The sequence below is a fragment of the Pinus tabuliformis genome, chromosome 4_2 (assembly GCF_031772625.1).
Source record: "Pinus tabuliformis cultivar Carrire ecotype Pingquan chromosome 4_2, CPIR1, whole genome shotgun sequence".
Lineage (NCBI taxonomy): Eukaryota > Viridiplantae > Streptophyta > Pinopsida > Pinales > Pinaceae > Pinus > Pinus tabuliformis.
The window spans coordinates 52575791-52590698 of NC_142304.1; the positions used below are offsets into that span (position 1 = coordinate 52575791).

General features: G+C 36.5%; 1 protein-coding gene across 2 annotated transcripts in view; it reads right to left on the reverse strand.

Moving 5' to 3' along the window:
• The window catches only part of LOC149168245 (brefeldin A-inhibited guanine nucleotide-exchange protein 5-like), a 287450-nt gene that overhangs the window by 60079 nt on the left and 212463 nt on the right, over nt 1-14908 (reverse strand). The window contains exon 31 of one of the 2 annotated variants that reach the window (XM_089428172.1): nt 6053-6172. In XM_089428172.1, coding sequence (XP_089284298.1) covers nt 6053-6172 — 120 coding nt within the window. The remainder of the gene's footprint in view (nt 1-6052; nt 6173-14908) is intronic. The other variant, XM_089428173.1, reaches the window with a different exon arrangement.

The following is a 14908-nucleotide window of genomic DNA, read 5'->3' on the forward strand; positions in this document are numbered from 1 at the left end:
TGTCTCCCAAAAGGCTTTTTCTTCTGGTAAATTCTTCCATTTGATAAGGTATTCTTTAATTACTCGCAATGTTCCAACAAGTTTCCGGGACAAGGAGGTGAGGGAGCGGGCATAAACAAGAGCGGCCTATGCAAAAGCTCCCCACCAATTTTTAGGAAACATGGGGGGGCGTCGTGGTCTTAAAAGCTTATAAATATAAAATATATATATCATTGAAATTTTAACATTTATAATGTATTATTTTATAATGTAATTTTCTTTATCATTATATAATATATATAATATAACACTTACATCATCAAGGATAAATGATAAATCGATGAATCATATAACTGAAATAAAATTATAAAAGTCAAATCTGATACATCAAGAGTCAATTTTATAGAGTCAAGAGTCAAGACTGAAGTCTAATATATCACGATTCATATATCAAGATTCAAAATAAAATAAAGTCTTAAACAAGAAAGAAAATAAGTTAATAACATAAGAACATATCAAAAGATAAATGAGCATAATTGCTCAAGGTAATGCCATGCTAGTCTCTGAATCCAGTTGTTGCATGAATAAATCAGGATCAACCATGTCACCATCTGAATCAGAATCACTTGCATTCTCAAACATGCTAAGTGGCACACCAACCAACTCTATATGTGTCTCATCAAGGCTCTGCTCCATATCTACATGTGCATCATCCTCTGGATCAACATCCCATCATGCTGCTAGTCCCTTCAAATAGTCAGGTTTCTTTAAAAAAAAAATGTTTCATTAAAAAAAATTCAAATTTTGTCCAAGGAAACGACCCTTTACGACCCCCTTTTCAGGATTCGACCCTGAAATTCGAGGAAACGACCCCTTCCGAGTTTCCTCGCGTACCCTGCATTTTGGGAGCGTGGGGAAATGACCCCTAGTTGTCCCCAAGTCCCCAAAGCACGAGGGAGCTAGGAAACTCGACCCCTATGTGGGTGGACGCAACCCCGTGAAACATTGATTACTCGTGAACGTAACTTCTCCCTGGTGGTGGTGATCCCATTTGGTTCTAGAATGAGCTTGCCTTCACCATCTAACATTGACAGGGTAGTTTGTGTTGATTGTTGCTTGCCCAATGCCTTTTCAAGACAAGATACATGAAAAATATTGTGAACTTAACTATTATCAAGAAGGCTTAAGCTATATGCCACTTGGTTGATCTTTTCGTTGATCTGATCTTTTTGTTGATTTGGTATGGTCCATAGAATTTTGGTGCCAACTTGTTTTTACAGTTCTAATTTAGGGATACTTGTTTGTAAGGTTGAAGCTTAACAAAAACGCACTCTCCCACTTCAAATTATCTTTCCAATCTATGTTGGTCGGCCTGTTGTTTCATGTGAGTCCTTGCAATACTTAGATTATTTTTCAATGCTTGAAGAATTTTCTAGGTCTCTTCCAACTAGCCTTTAATTGTCGGAACTCTAGTTTCGGTGAAGGCTAAGTCCTTCCATTTAGGAGGTTCATAGCCATACAAAGCTTGAAATGGGGTCATTTTTGCAGAAGTGTGATATGTTGAATTGTACCACCACTCAGCGAGGTGTAACCACTGAGCCCACTTATTTTGTTTATCTATTGTATAACAATGAAGGTAAGATTCTAAACATTTATTGACAACCTCAGTTTGTCCAATTGTTTGAGGATGATATGTTGAACTCATGTTGAGGTATGTCCCAACATATTTGAAGAGTTTCATCCAGAAGTTCCCTTTAAATTTAGCATCTCTATCACTAATAATGACTTTGGGAAAGCCATGTAATTTGTAGACATTTTTACAAAATAGATCAACGATGTCTTTTGCTAAATCTGATTTCTTCATCCCTATAAAGTGTGCATATTTGTGAGTCTATCGACTTCTACGAGAATTTTGTCCTTCTCGTCTGACACAGGTAATCCCTCAACAAAATCCATTGATACTTCTTCCCACTTTTGATTAGGAATATTCATATGATGGAGTAGGCCAAGGGTCTTAACGCTTTCACTTTTATTCCTTTAGCACTAATCACATTCTGCTACATATTTTTGAATGTCATTAATCATTCCTTTCTAGAAAAAAGATTGGCGTGCATTATAGTAGGTTTTAAAGAACCCTACATGTCCTGCTGAAAATTCATGGGATTCCTTGAGGACCTTGGACTTAAATTTAGAGTTAGGGCTTAGGTAAATTCTCCCTTTATACCACAAAATATCATTTTTCCATTCGAATTTTGGATTTTGAGTAGGATTATTAATTATAGCACATGTTTCTAGGTCCTTTGCATATTCACTTTGGATTTCATTTAGACATTTTGGGATTATAGTTGAGACTGCAATCAAGAATGTTCCTTCATCTTTTCTGGAGAGAGCATCTGCCACTACATTGTCCCTTCCCCTTTTATGTAATATCTCCAAGTCAAAAGCAGCATTTTTTTCAATCCACTTTTGTTGTTCTTCAAAGAGTGTTTTCCGTTGGAGGAGGTACTGGAGACTGTTATGGTTTGTTCACATGGAGAACTTATTTCCTAGAAGATATTGCCTTCACTTGGCTACTGTGTGCATAATAGCAAGCATTTCTTTGTAGATTTAAGACATTCTCGCTTATTGAGCTTCCTGCTTTCGAATATTATTGGATGACCATCTTGCATCAATAAATGGTTTTGAAATACCTAGAGTTGCTAATACAGGTGCATTAGACATAAATTCTTTTAAGTCTTTGAAACACTTTTCTTCTTCATCATCCCAACGAAATGATTTTTTCTTTAGATGGTTTGTTAGAGGTGCAGTTACATGGGCATAGTTTTTAATAAACCTTCGATAGTATCTAGTTAACACTAAGAAAATCCTTAACTTGGATACATTAATTAGTTTGGGCCACCCTCTTATAGCCTTGATTTTATTAGGATCTACTTTTACTCCTTCCTTGGATATTATATGTCCGAGGTACTCTACTTCCTCTTTCCCAAAAGTGCACTTGGATTTCTTGGCATAAAATTGATGCTCTTCTAATACAGTGAGAACTTGTTCTAAATGTTGTAGATGCTCCTTCCAAGTTTTACTATAAATTAGAATATCATAGAAGAACACTAACACAAACTTCCTTAGATATGGACGGAATATCTCATTCATGGTAGCTTAGAATGTTGCTAGAGAATTAATTAGACCAAAAGGCATTACTTTAAATTCATAGTGACCTTCAAGTGAACGGAACGTAGTTTTTGCTATGTCTTCCAACCTTATCCTTATTTGGTAGTACCATGATCTCAAATCTAATTTTCAAAAGTATTTAGCTCCATCTAGTCATCCAACATTTCATCGATAAAAGGAATTGGAAATTTGTTCTTAATAGTTATTTTGTTTAGCCCTCAGTAGTCTACACATCATCTAAACGATCCATCTTTTTTTCGAACTAATACAACTGGAGCATATGGTCATAGCAGGTTAAACACTCCAAAAGACATGGAATATGAAGATCTCCATTGAAGATATATATATTGAAATGTATGAATGAGAATAATGGCACGGGAGACAGAAGGAAGGGCGGTGAATCGATCTATTGATGGTGCACAACAAGAGCAATAAAACTGCGAGTTGTACCACTACCAACAGAGGACGATCCGCTCTGATACGATATGGAGTGAATAAACTCAGTATTAGACAGAAACATCTGTATTTTTTATTAATGAATGAATGATGGTTGTTTACAATGAGGTCTTTGGCTTATATATTTCCATGGGTACCTTTTCAGGAAAGGGCATGATCTTATGATCGTGCCCTTTCGTCTAATTGCATTAAATAATTTTTACATAACAGAGGCCATCGAGGTTTGCAAGTTACTAGTAGGTTTGTTCGATCAAAATTTGGAACCTACAATCATTTATTATTATAGTCAAAGTTGTATCAAACACTGAGAATCCAATGTTTCATGACAGGCCCAAGCACATAGAGATCATATATCACTTCATATGAGACAAGATTCGGAAGCGAGTAGTGAAGCTCTAGTATATTCCCACAGATCAACACGTAGTTGATCCTCTAACCAATATGTTGGCAAATGGGAAATTTGAGGCATTTAGAGATAGATTTGGATTCATGAAAAATTCCTTCCTTAGTAAGAGAGGTGTTGAGAAATATAACTTGAACAAGAACTTCCACACATGTTCAATACAATGTTGCAAACATTGGCATCTGAATAAAATCAGCATGGGTCCGGAAAACCAACAAATCGTAATAATTGAGAAAATATTGGTAAAAGTGAGCAAACATCAGCTTGGCCAAAAAATCGTGATTTCGTGATTTTTTTCGCAATACAATCGGGATATTTGCAACACTGGTTCTAAGTCTTATATTTAGCTGTTGAGTCTAATAAGTTGTACTTCATCCCACAAATGACTTAGACAATGAACAATCTCAAAAATAGATTAGGATTTCAGTAGATTAGAATTTCAGCTAAAAGTATAAAGACAGTTCAAGATAAAGGGTTTAGCAACATTTGAGATAGCGAGTTTTCAAAGAAAGAGCGAGCAGATTGGTTTAGGAAGGAGGATAAGTCATGCATTAGTAGGCTTCAAGGGTAGACCCATACAGCCATATGGATCTGTATGAACCGTTCTGTACAATTGTATGGACAGTTCACAGTCATACATACCGGCTGTACAATCATACGTAGAGATCGTACAGTAGGACCAGATCAGCAGGTTCTACTGTTTTTCTGTTTCTCAACCAAGCCACACTTTCTCAGCAGGCCATACAGTTCAGTTCAGGGTGATTTGTTGACTGTGCAGCTGCTGGCTTCAGCAAACTGGAGGTTTCCTCATAGGTTTTTTAAAAGAATGAAGAGCTTATTTTGAAGGAGAAATTACCAGTGTGCATCAAACTATTTTATGTTTCGGCTATTGAATTTTCTAGCAATTGTGATTGATGCTATGGTCTGAAATAGTCTTCCATTAATCAAAATTCAGCCATTTACTTGTTTAATTGAGATCATAAGAACCAAAGTCATCTAAGGCTTGGAAATTTTACAAGAATGTTTAAACCACTTGTTTGGTAATGGATTGCCATCACGGTACTATAGAGGGAAATGAGTATGGCTTCATGCCAATAGAGGGAAATTAGGCCAATACAGGGAGAAAATGGACATTCAAGAAGGGTTCCAAACAACATATGCTAGATCTACTGCGTTGTGAAACATAAGGTTGTGAAGAATTTAGCAGAAGTTGGAGGAAGTTGGGTCATCACACTTAAAATAATGACAGTTAAGAGGCATGGAAGCAGCCTGTCGAGATATGCCAATCTAAGAGGACAACAATAGTATGCCAAGAAGGGCTGAGAAAAATGGAGTTGAGGATCCTTAGTACCTACAATTGCTTGTATACTAGAACACAAGATGAACTATAAAGTGATATTTCAGGACACAAGGATTTTGTTCTAAAAATTGTTAGCCATTTTTTTTGGGATTGCATACCACTAGCTAAAAATGTAAAAGCTGACAACTTTGGAAATAGATGGCCACCAACTATTATTTGAAGATCAGACCACCTACTCAAATATATGTCAACCAACCAAAGGAAGAAAGGAATTCATTATGAAAATCAACCAAAAAAATGGAGATATAGACCAAGAACATAGGAACAACAGTTTCATAGACAAAACATGCAATCAAACAAGACTTCTCTAATTTATTAGGCATTAAGAAGATTAACTATGTTGAAAAAGATGGAATATGTTTGCAGTAGAATGAACAATTGTCGTGGAAAGTTATTTCCTTTATAAAAAGGTCTCTAATAAAGCTGTGTTCCAATTATACTAATGGAAGCTTTAAGTATAAGAAAATACGTATAATGTTATTTATCATAGTGTCCTATTTAGATCCAACAGTTCTTAGATTAATTCAACACTCAAAAATCTGGGAGGAAATCCACAGGGCAAAAAAAATACTATTGTCGATCATCTTTTCAATACTAACAAGATACATGAAAGCCAAAGCTAGGACGACCAATGAGACAGAAAAAACTACTCACATAAATAAAATAAATATTCAAACAACATTTACCTGGATACAGTCAATTGCACCCAGCAATAGAAGTTGAGTAACACATTTCCCTCTTATACATGTCAATATCGGGTTCTCTTCACTCTCCATGGGCACTGGCTCTACAATATCAGGTACCTGCTGAGCAATGTAAAAAAAATGAGTAAGTTTCTCAATCCACAAAAGGAAGCTATTTTGTGATGCAAAACAAACTTTGTAGTGCATGCCACCAAACGCTTATTCCCCTTGAAATCTCTACAAGTGTGCATGCCCCAAAATATAACATAGTTGATGATTCACAAGAGAAAAGAATTGCCATTTAAGTTCATAGATAGTCAAAGCATTCAACATGGAGGACAAAAACCTGTCAATGGAAATGACAACCCCTAGAATGTAAAGGTATAAATAAATGTGCAATAAAAAATAGCAATTTAGAAAAATGCAAGAATGCAAAAAACAATTACCAAGTATCCTCAGCTGCTCCACGGGTAGAAATCATGCAAGGCCTATTGGAATATTCCATCCATGAAGGATAGTTTTTCTAACATAATGACAAATCCTCACAACAGAATGATGAGAAAATACCATTCATCTCCTCTAGCAACAATGTTTTTCTCATCACATAAAGTAAAACTTTACTAACCAAGTCTAAAAAAATTTGTAATAAAATCACATCCTATAGCTCTAGGGCATGCCATTGTAGAAATGGCCTTACAAGTTGCCTTCAAGAAAATGATGTGAAGAAGTTCCAACAACAACTCAAGTCCCTCAAAAGCATTGTATCTATGATCTTGAGTTGCAGTCAAATACACCAAAAGCACCACTACATGCTTCATCTTGTTCATGCTATGTAAGCAATACACAAAAGTTGCATTTGAAGGCCAACCTCTATAACAATGAGTTACTCTTTTCTACCACTAATAGGAAATGACAGTTAAGATGCACCCTTCAAGTATATAAATAAGCTACATTAGATACTTTTAATTTCGCACAATATTGAAGATCAAAATATACTGTGTCCCTAAAGATTCTATAGCCTTACAATTTTCTTTGTGTCCATTCCCACTAATCTCGTAACAGCCAATGAAGGATATAATCAGGAATTAAACATACCTTTTTATTCAAGTACAATGGAAGCATCTGGATTACTCCTGGCTATTTCATATTCCTCTCTAGAATAGTTCAGAACTTCATTAATCTTCCTTGGGGTTGATTATCATACCACAAAGGACCGGTCGATTTGTACACTTATTGCTTTCAGGTGTGCACAGTTCTTTTTGTACATCAAACAAAAATTATAGTGAAATAAACCACAAACAACCATATCTTATAATATTACTTTGTATACCTAATATTTGCTCATAAGACACTATCAACCTCCTAAGATTACTCCAAATAAGCCCAACTCCCAAATAGACTTTATTAATAAACCAAAAAGACCACACTCTAGAGCTCCTTGCCACGGACACATCAGTAATCCCATCTGTCGACGATTGATGCACATCATATACCACTTCTAGAAATGCCAACTACCACCAAAAACATTACACAAAGCCCTAGTGTAGTTGATTTCTCACCATGTTAAAAGTTGTCTAGGATTCCTTAGTAGTTGCAGGATGTTCTCACTGTTAACTACTCTTTACTATATGGCTTTTTTGTTGTTTTCAAATGTAGGTCAGAGCAAACGTATGCCTGGACTAATGCATTGTATTTTTTTAACGTTCCTGATTCATTTTACTACTTCTAGCCATCAATCACCACTAACATATATTCTTTCTTCTCAAACTTCAAAGAGTATATCTTATGAACGGCCTACTTTTTAACAATTGAATGTAAACTACGCGATCCTAGGAAGAGTGTTCTACAAGCTTTCTAACCAAAAATGCAAGGCATGCAACAAATAAATCCCATATACATAGCAAGCATTGGTTAAGCTACAAGTAACCTCAAGAGAATTTTCTGTACTATGATTACTCTAAATACGCCCAACTCCCAAATAGACTTTATTAATAAACCAAAAAGACCACACTCTAGAGCTCCTTGCCATGGACACATCCGTAATTCCATCTGTTGACGATTGATGCACCTCATATACCACTTCTAGAAGTGCCAACTACCACCAAAAACATTACACAAAGCCCTAGTGTAGTTGATTCCCCACCAAGTTAAAAGTTGTCTAGGATTCCTTAGTGGTTGCAGGATGTTCTCACTGTTAACTACTCTTTGCTATATGGCTTTTTGTTGTTTTCAAATGTATGTCAGAGTTAACATATGCCTGGAGCCCTGGACTAATGCATTGTAAGTTTTTAAAGTTCCTGATTCATTTTACTACTTCTGGCCATCAATCACCACTAACATATATTCTTTCTTCTCAAACTCCAACGAGTATATCTTATGAACGGCCTACTGTTTAACAATTGAATGTAAACTATGCAATCCTAGGAAGAGTGTTCTACAAGCTTTCTAAACAAAAATGCAAGGCATGCAACATATAAATCCCATATACATAGCAAGGATTGGTTAAGCTACAAGTAACCTCGAGAGAATTTTCTGAAATAATGGACCATTTTAGAAGGGTAAATATACAACTTACTGACACATTGGAAAATTATATTTCTTCAGTGAACAACTACGAAAATGGAGACTAGACTGGTTGTTGAGATCTCCTTCATGAAGAAGATGCAACATGCTAGCATCAAACTTTCAAACTGTTGCATTTGTGACAATACAGGTTTGCATCAAGCTTTCAAATCGTAGTGTTTGCAACATAACAGGTTTGGAATCACTTTATAGGATAACCTTGAATGGTTCAAAGAACATATGGAGATTCAGGCTATCAAAGCTAACATTTTGAGGGATGCTTCTTTACTCTCAAGACAGCCGAGGTTTAGCCATTAGAAATAGAGGTAACACCCAAAACACACATCACTTAGCCATGAGAAAAGCACAAATGCCCAAAAGATTGAGCATGAAGTAAATATTTCAAACAAAATCGGAACAAATGTAACAGATGAGGGACAAAGAAGGCTGAGAGTTAAATAGTGATCCTTTGCAGAATATATGAAAGCATCCATATTTATACATAAATCAAGATAGAAATGGCATCCATACTACATTAATGATTAATTATTCATGCATAAACTATCTAGAATCTAGGTTCTATAAATTACAAACATACATACACATTTTTAAGTCATATAATAGAAAGTAAAGTATTACCATATGGAATGAAATGGGTTATCTAGCAATTGTCAACATTACCATGACCAAATAGTTATGTTTACAAAATTGACCATCTACACACCAAAATATCCAGACCAAAAGGTCCAAAACAATAAATTGAGTTAATTGCTAAAATGGCTCTCTACAGAAGAAGTGTTCAACAATTGTGAAAGCACCCATGTTGCCAAATGTTGTAGCTGTGGAGTAGCACCACCATGCATGTTCCACCACTCCTTGACAAGCAATGTTCAACCATCACTTATATTGGTATCCTCATCCCTAGTATCTCCCTTCATTCTTCTCCTCTTGTTTAGCCTTTCTCTACCTCGATCCTCTAGGGACATCAATCAACACCACCCAATTTTGATGAAACTGCCTAATCCAAGCCTTAAAATATGGTAGAAAATGCTTAACATGCTTGATCAATGATTTTGGTTTGAGTGAAAGGTACATTTTTGCTAAGGCCATGACAAAGGAGTTCAACAATCAACACCACCAACAATGGGGTGCGTGTATGGCTTGCTTCTCTTGATTAAATGCCAATTGCACACCCTCATAAGTGATAGAATCTAATGAAATGTCGCAATTCCATTGATCTTGAAATCCTGAAAACTGTTAAGTCTGCTGGGTTTTGAGTGGGATCTAAAATTCTACTTTCTCCATATGAAATATAATGAGGTTGGAACCACTCTCAAACATCCTGAGCCAATTAATGGTAATGTTTGAGAGTTGCAGCATCTAGGAAGCATCTGGGGAGCACCTAGGGAGCATCTAGGAAGCATGGCAGGAGCACAGTCAGCACATAGAGATCAGTTCGACATGTGGCAATTCGGAAAAAGAAGGATTCGTGCAAATTGAGCCCGAAGCACGGTTTTGGGGACGCTTCAGCCACAGTTCTGCACAATGCACAATTTCGGGGACGCTTCAGCCACAGTTCTGAACAATGCACAATTTCGGGGACGCTTCAGCCACAGTTTCACACAATGCATAGTTTCGGGGTTTGGTGAATGTCGGAGGTGTATGTGGGGAGGGATGGTTCCTAAAACACTATGCTATACCCTGCTGAGATCATCCACTTGAGGAATATTTTTCTCCAAGGGAAATTCAAGTGGTATTTCATTTGACCTATTTCTCATCAAGGCACTGAAATTGGCAATAAAGCTTGTTTTTTGATGAATTTCCTCCAATGTTATCAAAACTGTAACGAAACTAATTGAACCAGCCAGTCCAACCGATTTCAGGACCTGACTAGTCCAACGAGTGGCACAGAAGTGGAAAAGGTCAATTCAATATTGAACCAGACAGTTTTTGTAAGAAATCAGCCAATTCGGTACTAAACCAACCCTTCTTCACCAAACCAGCCGGTTCCATACTGAACCATCCCCTTTTCACCAAATCGGTCAATTCAATATCAAATTGGTTGATTCAATACAATATGACTAAGAACACTAGAAACTCAATTTAAAAGGAAAAAACAATAAGTCATGAGTGGGGCAGCCCAATATTCCACCAGCGGACCATACTAACACCATAAAATTAATGGTAATGTTAAATTCTTAAAGTAGAAAGATTAACTTTTTAACATTACCATTTATTGTTTCAGGATGTTTGAGAGTGGTTCCAACCTCGAAGGATTTCATGAGGAGAAAAAGGATTTCATAAGGAAAAAATAGAATTTTAGACCCGACCCATGATCCAGCAGACATTACAATTTTCAAGATTTTAGGATTAGGGGGGTTGCAACTTTTCCATTCGATTTTGTCATGTATGAGGGTTTGGAATTAGCATTGAATCAAGAGCACCAAGCCCTCTATGTACCTCAACGTTGGTGGCATTGACTGTTTAACTCTTATGTCATGACCCTAGTAAACATGTATCCATCACTGAAACAAGATCCTGATTTGACGTGTTAATATTTTTCTAGCATCTTTTAATGCTTAGAGGGTGATTTTGATGATGAGAATCCCAATATAAGGAATGACTTTGATGATATGTAGGTATTGTTGTAGCAAGACTTTTTTCGACTCTAAAGGCCATCTATTTTTGGTTCAGAGATGGATTGCACTCAATACTATTTTGGTTATATGCATTGTTGCTATATATACAAGAAACTTAGCATATTTGTGTATATTGGTTTGGATTGATATGGATGCACATGAATATATATGTTTTTTTGTATAGTTAATTTTTTTGTTGATTGATATTTTTTTGGTATTTTCCTATTCCGATCCAATTCCCGATTTTGGGGTCAAACAGCCCAGTTCTGATAACATTGATTTGCCATGGATTCCTTGTGTACCAGCACTCATTCATTTTTTAGTTATCTATTTTTTATAACTTTCTTTGGACTTAGGGTTATTATTTAATCAACTTCACTTTAAAAAAGCATTATTTTTCTTATAAAAAAACTCTAGATAATAAAAAAAGTAAAAGAGCAATTATAATTACATTGTTCTAATGATAACCCCCTTTTACATATACTTATCTAAGGAACCTTTTAATACCTTTACTCAAGGTTCGATAACTTATATAACCCTTTTTTTGGTTAATTAATTACATAGGGTTTAATATCATGAGAATAATTCCAAAAATGATTAACTATTCTTGGACCAATGAAAATTTAGTGGCAATTCAAAATTTATTTTTACGAAAATTTTAACACTAACCGAAAACAATAGTGTTGACTGGTCGCAACCCCAATGGCTTCATTTTTTCCTTCTCTTTGTAGCACGATATTCTTGAGTGGCAGTTCGATCTCCAGCAAACACAGCAATGTCTAACCCTTGAGAAACTTGCATTGAATCCACTCAGGTGTCAAATCAATTAGAATCGAAGTGAGTTAGGTATAGAGTTAGGTAAAGTGTGTTTCTTTACCATGTACATTTTGTAACTTACAATCCGACGGTCACGATATGTAGTGATCCGACGGTTCATTCTCTCCTCGGTATTACCGACACTTGATCCGTGGCTTAACACCCGATTGGTCCATGATCTCTATTTAAAGAGCATGGAGGGTCATTTGTAGGGTAATCCGTCTATGAGAGAAGCATATGTAAATTTTCATTCTTTTATTAATAAATTGCCTGAAGTGGCCGCGTTGGCTCAAGCCGTGGACTGTTTCCCTCTTTGAGGGTTTTAACCACGTCAAAATACTGGTGTATTGATCTGTGATCTGTTTGTGAGCGGTGTCCTTTGGTGTTCTGTCTGAGGAATTTACCCTGTAAATTCCCACATAGTATCCGAGCTATTTGAGGGTCGCGTCCGTTGGTGATCCAAATCTGAAGCCGGTAGAACTGCATCCGACTACCTTTTCCTAGATCTACTGTTTCTGACTGCTTTCGGGCCGAGAGGACTGCTTTGTTGTATTGGGAGCATCTGTTCTAGTGAGGAACCCCTTTCGTTTCACACGAAAAGGTTTCTGATAGCCCTAGTTGCGTCATTTTTAAGATCTGGAGGTATACAGTGTTTATTTGCAGTTTACAGTTATTTTCTCTCTGTTTATTTCAGTCTATTTACCTTTTTTTATTACCGGATCTATACCTTTCATTTCTGTGTATGCTCTTTGCCCTGCGACTCTGTGCGATCTGGCAAATCAGAAACAGAAAGGAAGGATTTTTCTCATGCGTATGCTCTTTTCCGCTGCGCCTTAGTGTGACCTCGGAAAATCAGAAACATTGAGGAAAATATTTAGTTTCTGGCTAAAGCTAACTTCGAGCCGCAAGGTTCGTTTTTTTTGTATGTCCGTGTTGGGTTTTGTGTTTTTTGTTTTGTAGGGAAAAAGAGCTTTCTCAAAGCAAACACGCAAACCAAAGCTTCAACCCCCCCCCCTCTCTCTCTCTCAAACTTTTTGTATAGCTCACTTGGTCCAAAGCTAATTTATGAGAGTAGAGGTCTTGAGTTCAAGTCTCCTTTTTTTGGGGGCGGATTTTTCATTTCCGCACATTCCCGCACTTCGTCGGCGACTTCATCAAAATTTCTTCAAAAAGCCATAACTTCTTCATCCGGAAGCCGCTTTCAGAACCGTTTTTTATTAAACAGCGTAATTTTCCGAGATCTTTCCATTGAAACACTTAGTTTCAGCATCTATAGCTTCAGTTTTTTTTTTAAATGGAAATTCCATGCCAAGTTATTCTTGACAGCACCAACTACTTCCAGTGGTGGTCCTACATTGTGGATTTACTTAGAAGTAAAGGTCTTTACAGAATAGCCACAGGCCAAGAGACCAAACTGAAAGATGAAGACAAGGCAGCTAAATGGCAAAATAGGCAAGACCAAGCACGTAGGTTGAAAGGGATGTCTATTTCTCCAGATCTTAGATTCCATATTGCAGAACTTGATACTCCTGATGAAACAATGAAACAAATTACTAAAGTCTTTGGAATTAAAAATGAACTTAAAGCCCATCAACTTGAAAATGAATTGCTTACATTGGACCCCAATAATTTTTCTTGCATTGAAGAATTTTTGTCCAAGTTCAAGACCCTTAGACTTCTCTTGGAAGGTGTTAAGGTTAAGAAAGAAGATAGTAGCCTTATCTACTCCATTCTTACTAAGTTGGGACCAGCCTATTCTGTGTTTGTTTCCACCTTCCATTCTACAAGAGAAACCTTCATTTCTCAAGGACAAACCTACAAGTCCCCTTCCTTTGATTCCTTTTGTGATTCTTTAATAAGAGAACAAGAAAAACTCTTACACCTTGGTCTTCTTAATCTTGGAAACTCTTCTAAGAAAGCGTTAGCCGCCCAGCAGCAACCAAATTCAAAGAATCCTAAGAAGTTGTATCCTAAAAGGAATGGTCCTAAACCAAACAAGGGTCCTAAGCAATTTCCACCTCAAAATGAAAAATCATTTCAACAAAATGATAAGACAAATAAAAACAAATGGAAGAAGACTGATAGACATTGCAACTTTTGTAATCGAGATGGCCACTTAGAATCCAAATGCTTTAAGAAGATGGAAGCCTTAGAAGCAACAATGAAGAAGCATAACATCCATTTGAAGCAATCTTCAACTTCAACTTCATCTTCAGGAATGGCACTTTCTGCATGTGGTTGTCAAGCATCTCGATCTGGCTATGCACTAAATGTATCTTCTTCTTCTCATTCTCATGAGTGGCTCATTAATTCTGGAGCTTCCTATCACATGGCCAAAAACAAAGCCATGTTTTCTTCTTTAAATGATTGTAACACCAAAAATATATATGTTGGTGATGATAGATCTCTTAGTGTTGTAGGGACTGGAACTGTTCATCTAGACAATGGTCAGTTTAATGATGTATTATGTGTTCCAACCTTATCCTGCAACCTTCTATCTGTATATCAGATAACCCATTCAGGTGAAGGTAAAATCGTTGAATTTTCACCTCATGATGTTGTAATTAAGGACCTAAGAGATCCTAGACAGATTTTAGCTACTGGCATTGTTGATGATTCTACAAGGTTGTATAAGTTTCACAACTTTGGGTCATCAAATCTTCCCTCAGTGTTTTTTGCTCATAGTGATGAAGTGAGCAAACTTTGGCATGAGCGATTTGGTCACTTAAACTATCGCTCTCTTCAGAATCTATGTAAAGAAAATATGGTGACAGGTCTTCCAATGGTATCTTGTAGAGATGGTGGTTGTTCCGGATGTGTACTCGGAAAACATCATCGGGAC